Genomic DNA, 18,665 nt, shown 5'->3' with positions numbered 1-18,665 from the left:
GGTGAAAGGGTTTCGTCGTGGTGACAGCAAGTTGGGAATCAGATTCCCGGCAAAGTTTGGTTGTAGCAAGATATCACTTGAGAGTCCAAACTGGGCACCATTTCTTATCAGTGTTGTCTCCCGCAAGTAAGGTGTATCGGGAACAAATACGTCGGAAGGTAGGCATCTGGGTTTTAGTCAGGAACTCAATGGTTGGGATGAAACGAACCCCATGAGGCTCCCAGCAGATGTGACCATCGGCAATCAATAGGGTATGTAGCTCGCTACCTGGTCTTGATGTAACGACTGCCAGACGGAAGGCCAGCTTGAAGCTGTGATGGGGGTCAGACGCGTCAGCCAACGGTTTGAAGGGGGGACTGGCAAGAACGCATAGAATGTTCCCGGGATCCCAGGATAAAGACAAGGCATTTGACGTGGGGACACTCGACAAACAGTCCTCGGAAAGATGGTGGATTGCAGCATTGTCAGAGACAATCCACCCATCGCTGAAGCCTGAGTGGACAGCCCTGAGGCCAACTGATAGTTGCGTATAGTGGCAACCTGGAGGCCCAAGTGGAACAGGTACATGAAGTCCGCGACAGAGCTCGCAGGAGCTTCAGTAAAGCTTCGTAAAATGTTGTAGTCGGCTGTTGTAAATCTAGTCGATCTGAAGGGTGTCTGTCGCCCATGCCTGCGGCGGAAAGAACCTGGAGCAGAACAACGGGAGAAGGGCATTGTCGTGGATGCGAATAGGTCGATATGAGGATGCTCGATCTCCACAAAGATCTAGCTGACAACATTCAGATGTAGAGTCCACTCGGCACCCCGAGAAAGTGCTTCTGCCATGTCGTTGCTGGTTCCTGCTATTTGGACGGCTTGGAGGGTGATGCCTAGATCGTTTGTCCACATGAAGAGCTGCCATGCAAGGGCGCAGAGTTGGGAAAGAGTGAGTGCTGCCCTGATGATTGATGTATGCCACTGCCGTGGTGTTGTCGCTCAACAGAACAACTTGCTATGTGTTGTCGAAAGTTGCGAAACACATTGAACACTGCTTGAAGTTCCAACACATTGATGTGTTTGTCCCGAGAGGCAGTTTCCCAGACCCTGGAGGCATGGAGTGGAGGAAGAGGGGCTCCCCATCCAAATAGCGACATGTCCATCGTCACAGTTACATCCGGACCTATAGGTACGAAAGGAAGGCAGGCTGACAGGAGCTCGGTGATGCTCCAACACCAGAGGTGATTGCATCGGAAGGTCGGCCCACTTGTAAAACGAGGCTGACGTATTCATTATAAGAAATGAATACAGTCGACTCTTGCTATAACAAAGTTGAAGGGACCAAACAAATTACTTTGTAATAACCAGGACTTTGTCATAAAAGGAGTGGGAAAAAAACAAAAAACATAAGAATTCAAGAAATTGGGATTCTTGAAATCTATTCTTTGTAACAGTTTTTTGTGATAACAGTGCTCCTTATGACGGGAGTCGACTGTAATAAGCCCTGTTACATTTACTATGTTCAAAGTGGCCATTTGTATCCTTCAGTTGTAGGACTACAGCCATTAGCATGAGGAATTAAGGTTTATTTTGCACGCATTGCAAAAATAGAAAAACTGCAGGTAAAGAGCATCCGAAGATGGGAGATCGATCCATGACTTAAGTATCCAAATATCGTATTTCATACTACATCTATATAAGCCTTATAACATCTCCATTTATTTGCTGGAACAGAGAGTGCAAGTGGCTAAATGATGGAGTTGATAAATGCTTGCCAAGTCCGCATTTTCATTTCAATTATGCGGGGCACAGTTGCAAAGGCAACCATCGCAAAACCATAAACAAAAATTGTGCTCTGACATTAGGGACACTTTTGTCAGACCTCTTAAAAGTCACAGTATAAACACTTTGGACACGCCAATAATTATTAGATGAAAGGAGCATGAAAAATTCACGACAATGTGAAGTTCGGTGAATTAGGATGCCCGAGACGTGGATACTGAATTGAATGGCAGGATAACCAGTCAGAGATATAGGGGAGCCTGTCCGGAGATCGCGGTTGACTCTAAATGCCTGAGTGCCTCCGATGATGAAGTTTCAGACATCGGAGGGCTTGATAAGTCTGCGGGTAAGGCGATGACACCTACCGCAGGCATTATGAACAGCGGACCGATGGTCAGAATAAAACACACGTGACGTAAGGCGGGAAATGATGTAAAGCGGCCTGTTAGAGTGTACATGTAGTTCCCGCATGCCTGGATTTCCCGAAACTGGACAGATCATGGCAGAGGCATTGGCCTGAATGGGAAATGTCACCATCTTATACGGAAAGTAGAGCCCGGATAAGTTGCATAATTAGTATTATTAAATCTATAGTAAAGATTGCGGTAACACCATGTATTTATCTCTTCTTTGAGTATGTGTGGTTCTGAGAAGAACCGGGGAATAACTCGACGTTTCGAACAGTGTACTCTGTCCGTCTTCAGTCTCCTGAAGACGGACAGAGTACACTATTCGAAACGTCGAGTTATTCCCCGGTTCTTCTCAGAACCACACATACTCAAAGAAGAGATAAATACATGGTGTTACCGCAATCTTTACTATAGATCTAGTTTCTTTCACCATGAAAACCTTTAAGTCTTAGTATTATTAAATTAATTTATTAACCCCTTCGCGCCGGGACGCGGATAGAGCCGCCGTAAAAATTGAGATCCTCAGCCCGCTTTTCAGCTATTATTCTCAGCCCACTCTCGAGCAAACACGGTGAAAGAAGGCAGACCCTGGCTCTTGTATATATGGTAATTGGTCTTTGAGTGTAGCCCAGAAATGAAAAGACTGAATTTGCATAATAATCACCAGCTTCACAATAGTCCCCACTTTGAAAAGAGGCAACGGGAATATGGAAGCTTGAGTAGAGCCGCATGCTATCGAACAATCAGCCTTTTCACTGTGTAATTCAAAGCGTGCAGAGCACTCAGGGCCACAAACTGAGAAACTGCGATTTGGCAGGTGGCCTTCATGGCCAAGTGAGGCTGGAATTCTTGGAGTCGGCTTTCGGGAAGAAATTCCTGTCATCAAGGGGTTAAATCAATTAAAAAATACATGCATAAAACGAATGGGCGCCATTGTGTATGAGACAGACCAACGGAGCCAGATGTGAAGCCGGAGATGCAACTTGAAGTGAAGTTGGAAGCGGAGCTGGCTACAAATCTAGGTGGGGATCCTCACAAAGGGCATCCAGGTCCAGGGCAGAGATTGACTCAAGGCAGCTGGCTAAAGTGGGCAGCGTCTCCGAGAGAGCAGACCACTGTCATCAAGCCCAAAAAAGAAATATCTTACCCAGGCGTAGAGGCAAGATTTCTTGCATTTGGACCCTGCAGAAGACGATGAGTGTTTACACTTCTTATGGGCGGTGATCTAGCCATAGAACATGAAGTAAGAACCTAAAAACCCGGGGCATCAGCAGCATGTCTGGAATACAGGTCGTGATGGGTCGAAGCGGGCTGAGCCACTGGGGAGCTGTGACGGAAGCAACCTGGTCGGATAGTCCTAGCCAGTAGCCAGAAGCTGCAGTGATGAGTGGCGTTCAAGAACCACAGTAATGATGCAGTTCTGTAGCCTGAAAAGTGGTTGGTGAAGCTCGCATAGTTAGGTGGCCCCTCAGAATGGGCTGCCCCCCCGGGAACAATGGGGCCCGAGGCATTGTAACTTCCAAGTCACGCCTAAGTGAATCACTGTGAAGTTCGTCTGACAGCTGTAGTTCATGGTGTGCCGCGGTCATTGTAGCTGGTCCAGGAAATGTGGGGCCGCCTCAGTGTGCAGACTGGTGAGCCATACTAATGAATACACATCTTCCATGGGAGGCACTGGTAGTAGGGAGCCCGCTAGAGGACTTCAGAGCACAGGAACTGGGGTAAAGGAGTAAGTTTACTCGCCCCAAACAGAAAGAGTCGCCACGATCCGGGACATGATCCAGAGCTGGATCCCACTGGGGGAACGGATCTGGCTGGACAACAGAAACCACTTCAGCCTCCGAGAACGCCCCTTGTGAGGGAGGAGGGATGGCCAGGAGGGGATCTGGGTCGGGTGCCGTTGCTGCTGGCTGAGGATTGGAGTCTATCTTGCGGGCGAGAGCGTCCCAGGTCAGGATCGGTGGCCTCATGGCAGGAGTCCACCAGCAGACTGGAGCTGCAGATGAAAGTGGCGGACGAAAGCCCCAGTGGCAAAGCAGTCCAAAAGGAATGACAATGATGCAATGGCAGGCATAGTGCTGTTGCAGAAGCAGTAGAGCATGGCAAACCCACTGTGGAACACGTTGCTCACTTGAAAGGGGTTGACTGGCCCGGCTTCCGAGCGGATGCTGCCTGGCGAGCAGAAGCCAGTGAAAGACCCGGGGCAGATGGCAGACCGTCACCCCACGAGCCCTGCTGGGCTAACAGCCAGTAGGGTCACTCGTGGATGTGGTAGGTAGCGACACCCAGTACCTGCAGCATAGAGAAAGGAACAGCTCCTTATGCTCTGGTCAACCGTGATCAAGAGTACCGTTACGGCATAGCACGCTCATCCCGATCTGTAGATTTGTGGAGTGGGTGTCGACGACCACAGGTAGTGTTGCGGCACAGCACACTCAGCCCAGTCGGTAGGTGTACTGAGTAGTCATCAGTGATCAAGGGTAGTGTTGCGGCAACTGCTCACTCACTCAACCAGACCAATGTAGATAAGGGTCCGGGGTAGTGTTGTGGCAACTGCTCACTCTACCCTGGCCCATTCATTGCACTGAGTCTCTCCCGGACGTGGCCGTTGATCTTGGATAACACAAAAACCGCACCACAAAGGAGTGGGGCAGCCCGCCAAGCCCCACTCCACAGACAGACCCATATCCAGCTTAGGGCCGTTATTATTCGAACACACACACCACATTGAGAACAAGGGGCTGCCCATGAGCCCTGTTCAACCACCATACACAACACATAGCATGGTAGGTCACACCCAAACCTGTAGATAATGCACAGAAAAAAGGGGCAGAAGAACGACAAAAATACAAAACAAGCACTCTTACAAATAGATAAGGAATCACTCTACATTCGTAAATAGGAATCAAGTCAATTAACAAACACGAAAGCTTTCAAAACTCCAAAAATGCCATTAGGACACATCCGTAAATGACAGGCGCTGAGAAAAAAAGGATGAACGTGGCGTTGGGACCACAGTGCATTGTGGAGGGTCAAGGGGCAGAATGCATAATCAAGTCTTTTCAGCGAATTGTAATAGGCACATGGGAAATTTGCATATATGTAGGCTGTGCAGGGGTATATGAATGCAGGAGACTAAGAAATTTGACATCACCAAAAAAGCCAAAAACAAGAAAATAAACTTGGAAGTAACATTAATTATTGCCATTGCTGTTGACTGTTTTCAGCCATTTTCCAGTCACGCCAGTGCATTCGTGCAGTGTGCGCACACAACTACTCAGCGTACAAGATTCCGAGCTGCGTACATGCACATAAAGCATGCACAACGTGGTTCTCAGCCCCAAGTACCATTGATCTCCGTGCAGAGTACACACAACATTGGGCCAGGGGAGAGGCTGTGGAGTGCGACGTTGGTGACAGTTGGTCTAGTCACCTACATACCAGCTGAGTCTACCACAGGGAAGCTAAAATTTAGGATTTGTACAAATCCTAGCCATTTTTTCAGCATTTACATTGCGAGCCTTTGTCTTATTTGTCAACAGGTGGACTTAAAAATAGACTGACAACAGGTTACCAAAAAATTCAATAAATGTTAAGGGCTCCCGACAACGGTATCCAGCTTTTAAGTGTCGAAGAGGAGGGGGTATTATCCAGCAAGGCTTTGGCAAATTTCTGTTGCAAGCAATTTACTCATATTTGTTGATCTGTCCCATTTTAAAAGTTATACCCCATACATTTTATTTTAGAGACTGAGAACACACTGGCACAAATAACCCCCCAAGCCAATGAATTTTAAGGCCACTGACAAAAATGTTTGGTGACATTTCTTCACTGACGAAAAACGTTGACAAAAATATTGGAAGGCACTTATGATCACAGAGGACTCCAAACAACTGCACGTGAAAGTTCAAATTGTTTGATGTAGGCCCACATGAGGCTGAGGGTTTTAAGATAACATCTCCTCCCCAACCGAATAGATTAGGAGATTTTTTTTTAAGTCGACACAGTCTAGCTATCTGTCCATTGCTCTAAAATTCAACTCATCACTGCCAATTATGAATTCAGTCTACTTCAGTCAGTCTACTGGTTTACAAATAAAAAAGGAAAGGCCAATCAACAGCATGATTTGTGCGCAATCATTACTTACCACACATGCGAGCACCAGCATTGCCTCGGCATAGTTGTGTTCCCAATCAGTATAGCTTCCCTTTCAATGCAATCCTCTTTTTACATTTCTCAGTTATTAAGATAAGTTACTGTTTCACACTAATCAAAAACAGATCTCTACAATGTTTTGTATTTATACATCTTTTATCAATAAAAATCTACGAACAAAATTAAACATGTTAAACGCTTCAAAGAGAGATCGTTGATGAACTTATTCCCACACAAGAACCCCGCATATTACAAATAGCAGCTTGAGTTGCAAATTTATGTTTATAAACCAAAATTTAAAGCAGAACAAAATATGAACATTTTAGGGGTAGCCAGTAGGGATTAACGATAACTTCAGTCCATGCAGCCAGCAGCCAAAGTGCCCGACAAAAGACTGGCCAAACTTATTTGTAAGGCTTCAGCGTGTACTTATTGATGGTGTCACATTTTGTTTTCAGGCATACTTTCCTAAAGGAGCCAGGTGGAGACCACAGATTCATGTAAACAAATCATAATGTCATCACTAAATTGGTCTATTCAGTAAAAATGCACATACATCTATGTTTCCACCAATCAGTGACATAACTAGGCTAAATTTCTGGGGGGAGGGGGTAACCCGGGGTGCAAACATTTTTTCTTGGGGGCACCACAAGAAAATAAGCTACAGCTGCATTACAACGGAAATTATTCAAAAATTCCAAATTGACACATTCCTCCCGTCCTTGTAGTTACACCACTGCCACCGACTGAATTTCTGGCACAGCAGGCAGCCATCTGTGTGAATGCAGACATCACACATCTAAATTAACCATGTAGATCAAGACTGCCCCTATTGTGAAGTTGTGCCCCACTGAGTATCTTTACCGAAGACATGATACTGTTTTCTGCTAGGAAAATTAATTTTGAAACCAAAATTTGTAGCACAAATAAACAAACATACGCCTCAAAACATGACGCCAAACAGGTAGTTGTGGCAGCTGGCAATGAATCAATAGCATACTATTCTTTTTTTCAAACACTATGTGTGCCACACACTAATTTGATTTAATGCTTGTTAGGATCACCTTACAACATAATACATACTGGTAGGTGGGTGTTATGGCCAGAAAAGAACGTTAAGAAGACATCTTGAGTCTTCAATATCATGATCATGGTAATAGTATTTACGCATACACAGCTTAAAGGTACTGACACTAACATGCATTAGGTACGAGCTGACAACAAGGTGAAAGGAAGCAAAAGCAACAAGAAATAAAGACAGACCTCCACTAAACACTTACTATGATGAAGCAAGGTTCAAGAATCTTTAGAGCTTTCTTCTTCCACTGTTGTTTAGCTTTAGCAATAATGGCCCTTCTAAGCCTTGCCAGCTTTAAGTTCATGAAGACGAACAATCCTCCAAGCAAACCACCAACTACTCCCAGTGCAACCGTAGGGATAAACATCAGTATGTTAACATCGAGACTTTCCATGACCTGCAAAATATAATAACTGGACTTCTGAAATACTGACAAAGATTTTCTCACACACTCCCTCATTTAACGCATGACCAAATAGTTGTTAATGAAACCTCACAGATTCTCTCTCTCCAGTAGCTGGGAGCATGTCACACGGTATTTATTTTTACTTTACTGTATACAACAACCCCCCCCCAAAAAAAAACAACAGCAGACCACCTTGGTCTGAAAAGCATACCATTTGACACTGTGAATATTTTTCCAATGTTTGTATGACGGGGAATACATGTATACAACTTTCTATCAGGTTGAAGTTGAGGATAAGATCTTTGAAACCATGTACATGTACTTACACTGTACTGAAGCTATGGGTGATTAACATTTATAACTAGTGGCACAATACATGTGTGTCACCGTTAGAAAATAAAATACTTTACACACCACTTGAAATAAGGAGACTAGTTTTACTATAGAACTTGAAGCAGTCAACATTTGTGTGATACCCACTTTTAACCTCAACAATATAAGAACTTCATGTTCTATGTCTGTTTGTAACAGAACAGGGCTTTTCGGCATTCTAAGCTTTTAATGCACTTGCCATATATGTATAAATGGGTTTCACACAAAAATATGAATTTCTACAAAATATACAGGATCACATCATCATAATATCAATACAGGGGATAAAAGTTTTACCAGCCTCAACCTGATATGCAAAGTGTGAAGTGGATTTGACTTCAAATAATGTGAAAATAAACAAGAAGAAGAAAAAGAAAATAGGTTAGAAAAGACATTACAATAAGGACAATAACAACAATTTAAATATCAGGTAATGACATCATGAAGTCACTCTACAGTATAGTTTCACCTATAGGTCTTGTGCGAGTGATGTCATCTGTCGTGGGAACTTTGACACCGCAATGTTGGTGATCAGTACGTACATGTACGTACGTCGAAGGGCTGTATCGTAACTTAAACAGTTTTGTACATGTATCACCATAAAAATGACGGTATATCTTTTGTGCGATTGCGTGAAATCCCTCAGTTCTGTAGCTAAAGCACGATACTTGGATAAAACAAGTTGTGTTGGGGTCGATCCCTACCTGATATGTCTTAAAGATGTAAAGGCAGCGATAGACTGTAGTATCAAAGAGCTGCCAGATGAAGCATATCCCGACATTTATCACTGCTTGATAAACACATCCGGTGAGTAACGTATTCCTTGTAAGTTTACTTCCATGCGGTGACGGGCTGCATCGTTAACTGCAACAACTTTCCAGACCACATGCTCAGGCTTGGCCTTAACTTAAGTTACAATAGGCCTACCCATGCATTGCCAAGGATAAAGCTCGAACATTTTAGGTATGGAATTCAGTGAACAGAAAGATTTTACTTTAATACCCTCACCAGAATTAGTTTGGAAAAAGGGTTTGGGTTTCTGTTTTACATGTACTTGGCTATGCGGTCTGCATACATGGTGTACAGTCTGACGGTAATTACAAGTGTTCACGTAAACATTATTTTCTGTCTAAAAGTAACCTTGAAATAACAGGCAGTCAGCAGTGCTAACTAACTAACTTGGACCCTACTATTCGCTTTCATAACACCTTTAACACCAGTCTTCAACAGACGATTGTAGTATTTTTTCCTCGATCGAAAGGAAAGTCTTTCAAAAAATAAGAAAATGTTTGTACCATAAAAACATTTTTCTATTCATTTGAAGTTGGCATGTTTCAAAGGTGGCTGGGAGGAGGGCTTAGTTCATCTAAACCCAGTCAGTTCTTGAATACCTGGTTACCAGTTTGATGGCCATTATGTCCCCTATAGAGGCTATCAATTCATTTCACAGAATTCAGCATGAAAATGGAATAAAATGAATTGTACATGTGGCCTTCGTAGGCCTACTGGAAGTTGCATTCTTGACATCTTTTTACATGTTATGATATGCAGTCTTTAATGGACAGTGTCTGAAGGCCTTCAAGAATCTTGATCCGTAGGTGGGTCGGCGACGGGAGTGCAGTTACTAAAAGGAACATAAGGCGGGTGTAGCAAGAGCGAGCACTCACCAGGAGAAAACTGCTAAGTCGAGGTATCCATCAACCGGCCCGGAACAGTGCAGGACATTGTCCGGACTGCCGAGTACAGGGGCACTCTGCCATGGGCTATTTTGCTCTGCAGAACGTCTTTCAGGCAGCACTCGGTGAAGGTAAAGGGAGATTTCCAACCAGCCGCCTGGCAAATTTCAGATAGAGAAACTCCTCTGAAGTACGACCAGGATGCAGAGGTGGCCCACACGCCATGGGCCCTGACATGAGATAGTTTTGTCTCATCATGTTGTGCCGGCCAGTCTCCATTAGCAAAGATAATGGCTGAGACTGTCCATCGGGCTGTAGTGTCCTTCGATGCCAGATGAAAGGGTTTCGTTGTGGTGATAAAGAGCGGGGGATTAGATTCTCTGTGATGCTCGGTCCTGGCAAGATACCACTTGAGAGTCCAGACTGGACTCCATCTCTTGTCAGAGTCATCTCTAGAAAGTGAGGCTATGTCGCGATGGTGACGATTTGGAGGCCCGAGTTAAAAATTTTGCCAATCATTTACCCTGGGCCGCCATGGACGCAGCATCTGCAGAAAGGTCCGACGCCCTGAAATAGGATCATTGGACGATGTCCAGCATGTCAAGTGAAGATTCTTCGGTGCTGGGTGGAGGATCCCTGTCTTGGGTTGATGAAGGATGTCCTCCCTGACTGGAAGGACCAGCGGCCGTCGTACCAGGAGTCTGGTCAGTGTTGGAAACCACAGTTGGTGAAGCCAGAACGGAGCGATGAGGTGGACAGGACGAGTAGGATACTGAAGGAAAGGCATACGCCAGAAGACCCGACCAGTTGAACTGTAGGGGACCTGTCGCCCATGCCTGAGGGTGAGGGAACCTGGAGCAGAACTTCAGGAGATTAGGTTTTGTCGGCGGAAGCGAAGAGGTCTATATGGGGTGCTCGATCTCTGTAAAAATCTGATGGTCCACCACCGGAAGTGATTGCTTAGGAAGGTCGGCCCACATGTAAACAGAAGCTGAAGTATTCATTATAAGAAAAGAACAGTGTGCCCTGTTACATTGTATTAAGTATGACGTGGCCATTTGCATCCTTAAGTTGAAGGACTAAAGCCATATCATTGCATGCACGGGGAATGCCGGAGCCACCGCCTGGTACCTTTGTGTAGGGATTATGACTCATACCTTCCAGATTACTTCCGGACTTCCCGGTCGGCCAACCTCTATTGTATCGCGATCACAACCATTTGGGGGCCTAACGGTCGGCCCACGGTCTATAGTGTAATGTTACTTACGTCCGGACCTCCTGCCCGGCCGTGGGTCTCTTGTGTTGGGGAACATTTTAAGATTTTGGGTCAATTATCAAGATGTATTTTTGCGTTGGGGAGATGTTAATTATATATAACGGGTTTGCCCTTATCCAACGTATATTTACATCTTGATAATAGTTCGCGGTACCCGCTGCTTCATTTGACTCGGACCGGCCAGCCGACCCCGGCAAGCTCGGTGGTCGAGTGGTTAAGACATCTGCACTAGTAAGCAGGAGGTCGTGGGTTCGAGTCCCACCTGAGTAAGCTTGTGAGGTTTTTTCGCAAGCTCTCGGACAAGCACTGAGCATACAGTGCTTATAAATATACGTTGGGTAAGGGCAAACCCGTTATATATAATTAACATCTCCCCAACGCAAAAATACATCTTGATAATAGTTCGCGGTACCCGCTGCTTCATTTGACTCGGACCGGCCAGCCGACCCCGGCAAGCTCGGTGGTCGAGTGGTTAAGACATCTGCACTAGTAAGCAGGAGGTCGTGGGTTCGAGTCCCACCTGAGTAAGCTTGTGAGGTTTTTTCGCAAGCTCTCGGACAAGCACTGAGCATACAGTGCTTATAAATATACGTTGGGTAAGGGCAAACCCGTTATATATAATTAACATCTCCCCAACGCAAAAATACATCTTGATAATAGTTCGCGGTACCCGCTGCTTCATTTGACTCGGACCGGCCAGCCGACCCCGGCAAGCTCGGTGGTCGAGTGGTTAAGACATCTGCACTAGTAAGCAGGAGGTCGTGGGTTCGAGTCCCACCTGAGTAAGCTTGTGAGGTTTTTTCGCAAGCTCTCGGACAAGCACTGAGCATACAGTGCTTATAAATATACGTTGGGTAAGGGCAAACCCGTTATATATAATTAACCATTCTTCTTGTTTTATACTTCATTTTGCCCAATGTTGCGTTTTCCTGGCAAAAAGTACATCTTGTTTGCATGCAGTCCAGATTTGATTATTTTGTAGCAGGACCAGACTGGACTGGATTAGATTAAGTCCAAATGCAGAAATCTAGATAAATGTGCTGTTATTCCTCACCCACTTTCCGAGACAATAATTTTACTGAATACTGAGATGATCATCTCTCATGAGCCCTTCATCATATCAAGCAATTAATATAGATTTAAGTGACATTTTTGGTAAGTGTTAAGCAGTTGTGGAAGGGATTTTTGATACAAAATTTAGAGAGCACTGCAATGAAATGCACAAGAGTGTGCGACCCATGTTTACGCTGATGGCACACATCGTGTGGCCATGCGCAGTGTGTGTGTGCAAGATGAGCAGTACAAGTTCTTTGGTGTATTGTTTGTGTTGTAGAACTAGTGATTTATGAAGGGCTTTGGTTAGCAGGTAATTTTCAAATATTAATGCACACTGGATTTATTTGGGCAATTTATGTTCTGCTAATTAACCATGTTAAATTACACAACTGTTTATCCTGTAATCGCTGTCATATTTATGAGGGTCATGTGGATTGGTGGCTTTATCATGCAATTGAGGGATGGAATTGGGTGTTTGTAGTGTGCGAAAGTGTGTGTTGGTCGGTCAGTGCGCAGGGCTGGCCAGTGAGTTTGCAGTTCTGTCTTTGGGTGTTTGATGCAGTCATCCCTGAATGTTTTTCTTAGGGTTCTCATACCTTGTTTTAATGGTTTAATATTTGAGCATCTGACTTTAACATGTATGCGTATTATTTTCATAAGTCATATTTGTCCTAAAATAAAAAATGTAGAAATGGAACTTAGGAGTGCCTACCATATCTTTACAGTTGGCCTTGGGCCCAGACTAGAATAAATACATGCAGCCAGAGAGAGGATAACTGACTCCCTTTAATGGGCTCATACATGTATGGGCCTTGAGCTTGATCAACAGAGGGCGCACTTATCCTAGCAAATGTGACTTCGCTTGCAGTGCTTACTACGTTTCGCTGTTTACTACAGTTCAGTGATTTATTGCACAGTATATTAGGTAATGCAAACATTTTACATGCAAGGGCTTCTGGATATTGAGTTTGGGAGGAGCTAACAATCTTAGACGATTGAATCAATGATATAGAACAAGAATAATCATGGAGCGAAAAATACATTGCAGATTTTGTGAAATGAAATATGAACACAACAGAGCTGAGGAACAGAGGAAGGAAAAGTTGCTAACCGAATCAAAACACATTTTTAATGTCATAGAATTTGTGCAAGAGGGGAAAACCACAATAAAGGGCACAGTGATTCCACAGCACAGGATTTCAGACTGTCCTTATGAGGTGGTGTTGTCAGTAAGTCTTATCGGAGGCTGTAATTAAAGCTTTATCTAGTTGAAATGAAAAGAAGCAAATGTGCATACTTTCAGACTGGGTTTAATTCCATTTTGAGAAAAGGCAAGGTAAAAAATACCAGGAATTAATCATTACACAGTATATAAATTATCAATCAAAACTGTTGACAGATAAACACAACTTTTATTGGGTTACTTTTTGCTCTTTACATTTCCAGCAAAGTTCGTTAACTAAAAAATTACAATATTTTACTTGCAAACAAATTCACACATCACGTTATACGTAAGTCTTTCACAAACTCATTATAAGAATAAACATTAAGTACATGTATATGATTTTCATAAAAATATAAATGAATCTTATTTTTTTTCATTCATAAATACATTCGAAAAGTTACATGCAAAAAATAAATAAACCGCACTTCTTCATAATGCTATTTAAAACGGGTACTTTATTGAAATTGATTTTACAGATAAATGGAGCTTCAAGATATGTGTCAAAAGCAACATCTGTGTAGCAGGATTACTTTGGCCTATGTAAACATGTATGTGCTCTGGTGTATTATGTGAACACTACCTCTAAAGAACTTGATGAGTCCTCCACGACAAGACCATCAACATAGCAAGGGCCATCCAAGGTGGCCAGCTCATTATATAGAAAACTTTCCGAACTGGTCTCAGAAAATACATATGGGTAATCCAGAAATTAGGGGTGCATTTTTGATGCAATAACTGTGAATTTTAGACAGAAAAACATCTTCAATGAAACTAATGTTGGACAATGCTTATTAAAAAACCTCATTGCATGGGCTGTGCAGTGTGCGAGTAAACAACTTTTTATTTATTCAGAGGTTTATTTTGATAAAAACTGACACAGGGCAGCCAGAAGAGTGAATTGTAGTCATTACAAAAATGTAACATAAACAAAATTGAATACAAATATGTACAGTAATTATAAAACTTAAAATAAATACAGTATACTCCGACTAAGTCGGCATCGTGTAACTCGTCAGATCGTTTAAGTCGGCCTTTTGACAAAAGTCCCTATCGTCTGTAATGCCTTTCCATTGAAAATTTCATTTCTAAGTCGGCATTTATAAGTTGTCATTTCATATAAGTCGGCATGTTTTTCTCGGTCCTTCTTCCACAAAACCACAAAAATTCGTTTATGTAAGTCAGCATTACAAAACTTTTGCTTTGATATCAGTTTCCTTTGCTGCAGTTTCCAAGACGCTACCTGACTGATGTCTGTTTATTAGCAGCACAGGCCATGGTTGATAATTGGCCAGCATGAGTACATCAATACCAGTAACCCCTCTAGTGCTACACACATGCGCTCTGTCCATTTTGGGGGTCGCCTTATTGAACAAACTTAACCAATGTGTGTGCGGATGAGTGTATGTTTTGCTGTTCCGTAACAGATCACGGACATGTATGTGCTGGTTTGTCCTTAGGGGCACATGATCATTTTCAAATTTGCAGCCTGTGAGGATAATAATCGAGAATAAATTTGCTGGGATCGACCATGGAAGTAGAAATAAACCAGGGTAAATCAAAGCCATTGAATTGGTGTAAGGAATCATAATGTATATAGGCAATACATGTGTATGTGTAAGTCAACAAAATGACGACTTACAGCACAAGTCGGCATTAACATATTTTCGTCATAATTTCTTGAGTCCCGAGAGTGCCGACTTAGCCAGAGTTTACTGTAGTTATATTTAAAAATGAAACCAGTTATAGAGAATGACAAGTACAGAGCGGCTGGGAGGCAATTTAAAATGTACAAAGAAACAAAGGAGTCCCTTATGAAGAATTCTTGCCAGTGAGGGCACTGTAGATTTGTTTCATCTTTCAGTTAGACATTTGGGGATGACTAAAGGAGACACATTACTGGACCGCAAATTTATTCAATTTGTTTTCTCTGGCGGAAGCATGTGTCGGAACCTATTCGATGAAGTTAGTTTTTTCCCAAATTTGTACAAGAAGGAGTTTGAACTGCCCAGGCTGTAACATCTGGCCTATTAGCCCTTTCTGTCATGCCTGGTATGTCCATAGCCTAGCGCAGCGAACGCTTGCTATCTATCTTTTTTCATAACCACGAAACCCCTTTGTACCCTATGATTGGCACCACAATTTGTCGCTGGTAACCTACATCCTTAACACTTTGTGGACCGAGGTATAGGATATTGAATATTCATGCATTTGTTGGTGCTTGGTATAATCTCATGACAACATCAAATTTAACGCTTGCGCAGTTGCTTGCATTACACTGTGTGCCCTAAAACTTTATGGGCAGTCAAATTAATGGAAATTAACGGGAAATGATGGTATTTGTTCGTAGTCTCAGTCAAGTAGAAATCAACTTGTTGGTTGTTGTTAAACCTACAAATCCATGATTCCAGTCATAATTAACAATCCATTGGCCAAATGATCTGACAGATGAATCCCTGTATGGGCGTAATGTAATTGTGTTGTTTTCATGTTGTGGCAATTCAGCTTCAGGCTTAGCAAGAATAGAGTTATGATTGCTTGACCCGATTGGGGCCAGCAGTGTTGCCTTGTCAAACAAAAATGGATAGTTGACGTAAATTTTATCAAATGTAACGTCCAAACGTGTTGTGAACTGGACAAGCTAGACCATTCCAAAGTGAAGTTGCAGATAATCACAGTTCATTTCGTTAAAAAAAATCACCTAATACCATGATGATAGCTGACACATCCGTTGTATAAATCTGGTGAATTGTTTCGCAGACATGATCTTTAAGTTCATATTCATAAGTTGATCCTGGAGGAAAGTAAATAGCTCCAACATAAAGATTCATGGGCAGTCGTCTTTTTCCCATAAATGAGAACTTTAACCATAGGCACTCAAAATCACAATTATGAAATTCTAATATGTGGACAGTTAGAAGATCTTTAGCATAAACAGCCACTCCTCTGCCCCAATGGTTATGCGATTTTTGTTAATAATGGTATAAGGAGGAATGTCAGCTGCCTGAATTGTTGACTCATTAAAAAAAGTCTCAGTGACGACTGCTACGTCCACTTGATTTAATCTAAGCGCAAGTTCAAACTCATGTAATTTATTATTAAGAGATCTTGCATTGGTTAAAGCATGCAGGGTAAGGGAGAGTTTCCACCAGTTACTGATTCTCAGTCAGCCTGATGACGATTTATTGGGACAAGCTGACATATTATTAGCGGCTTGTGCCCACTCTGTGTAGCAGTATGTGTATCATGCCGGACAGACACTCTTATAGGGATCGTAGTAGTCTGAGCGTCAAATGTAGCCCACTCTTGAAGGTGATGGTGTGTTTTATTCTCCATTTTTTCTCTTGCCACCTCTTCTCCCTTAAAATTTGAGCAACCCTTGAACCTTCATTGTTTGCAGGAGATGGTGTTGCACATGCAAATAAGCTGTATTGCGAAGGCTATAAACCTATTGACTGGTTTATGGTATAGGCTGGGTGCAATGACATCCAGTGAGGGCAGGATATGTTGGCATTGACATTGTTTGTAAGTTATTGCCTCCACAGCCAAAACCTATTTTCCTGGCAGGAATTTTTGGCAAGATTCTTGGTTCTGGGTTGGTCTGTACATCCATGCAAATAGATATATCAAAACCTATGTTGTGATTTTGGAGAGATAAGAAGGTGAATCCTCGTTTAGACCATTTCTGCACTGGAAATGGGATTCCAATCGTTGATTGTGAACCACCATTTTTGGGTAGCAATGTGGGTGGCTATGGCAAAGAATGTTAGGTTCACATCCCCGACTGACACTGAAACTGCCCAATGGACTACACAATGCTCTGTGAACAGATCTGATGAGTATGAATAAGCATACACAATAGTACGAAGTCCTAGCCACCACGCTGTTGAACTAGCAAAAAAATTAAGTTGCACAGTTTAACATCCAAAACAGATAAAATCCAGATAAAAACACATCACACAGTTCAGCAAGAATTCAATGGCACACATAAAAGTCATTTGGATGAAAGGTGGCTCACCAGAATGCAGATATTTTAGCAATTAAAAACTCACCAACACCAGAACTAAAAATGAAAACTGGCAGCCCACAACAGCATCCTCGCATCCTTACTTGATAAAAGTTCATTTCTTTATCACAGGACTCTGCAGCTTTGCCAACACAGCACAAATGTGTACAACATCATTTACACAGGACAGCAGTTCATGAGGAAATTTTACATTTAGAATATGAAAGATTCTAATTCTTGACTCTTTTTACATGTACTCTCACAGGGGATATTTTAAATGCAGACTCAAAGTCCTCACCCTTGAACTGTTGGTGAGGTGCAGCAAATGGAGGCCTGACAATTGTCTCTCTTGTTCTTCCAGAAAAAGTCTTGGACAAGAAATATGTGGAGAGATACCAACCAATACTTTAAAAGTGTATGTTCCTTTGTAATGAGAATACATCAGCACCTGTCCCTTCGAAGTTGACGGTTTCTCAGTTTTAAATTCAAAACAATCTATAATACACCTGGCAATTGGGTTCTAAGAAAAGGCAGATGGCAACAAGGACTTCTGTTGAATTTACCTACTTTCCATGGGGAGCTGTCATGCCTGTACATGTATTTCACAGAATAAAAACAAAATTAAGGCATAATTTTTAAAAGCCTATGAGAAATGATGACCGAATGCCTAATGTCAACTGAGTTGTTTTAGTTGGATTGAAAATGCCAACAACTTGAGAATTAAAGGTTGATTGACCAATCACGCAAAAATAGTGCAATCATCAGAAGTGGCATCCGTCAGAACTCAGAAACTGTCCCTAAACTTACATGTATGTCCCAACATCACTGCTGACCCCAAAAATTTCATTATTTTTAAGCGAAAGACACAACGTCATAAAATCTGAGTTCCAAATGTGAGTTCCAGCAACTGTATAAAACGCCAACTATAAATAACTCACGGCTTAACTCGAGTCATTGTTAAAGTTTTTTCTATGTTAAAGTGTATCCCTTTTTTAATGTTTATTTTTGTTACTTTTTTTCAATGTTTTTAAATTTTTCTTTTTAATCTTCATTTATTCATTAAGGCCTATGACTTTAAATCTTTAATGTTTTTAGTACGTAAATCAAACCACAATTCGACCACTAGAATGGTCGCGAGAATTTGGTAATAAATAAATTATTTAAGAAAGGTCCACTAAACGAAGATATGAATTTTTAAGGAATTTTGAAAACAGAAAAAAAATGAAAAATATCCCGGCCCAGCAGAATCA

At 42.5% G+C, this 18,665-nt stretch overlaps 1 protein-coding gene across 7 annotated transcripts in view; it reads right to left on the bottom strand.

Annotated features, from left to right (window-relative positions):
* Positions 1 to 18,665, bottom strand: part of LOC110988817 (chloride channel protein B-like) — a 167,512-nt gene that overhangs the window by 84,456 nt on the left and 64,391 nt on the right. For all 7 annotated transcript variants that reach the window (XM_087137605.1, XM_087137607.1, XM_087137608.1 and 4 more), the window contains one exon: positions 7,604 to 7,798. In XM_087137605.1, coding sequence (XP_086993731.1) covers positions 7,604 to 7,798 — 195 coding nt within the window. The remainder of the gene's footprint in view (positions 1 to 7,603; positions 7,799 to 18,665) is intronic.

Source organism: Acanthaster planci, linkage group LG06 (assembly GCF_054643075.1).
Source record: "Acanthaster planci isolate LZ-2023a linkage group LG06, COTS_SCS, whole genome shotgun sequence".
Taxonomy (NCBI): Eukaryota; Metazoa; Echinodermata; class Asteroidea; order Valvatida; family Acanthasteridae; genus Acanthaster; species Acanthaster planci.
This window is presented reverse-complemented; position numbering and strand designations above follow the sequence as displayed.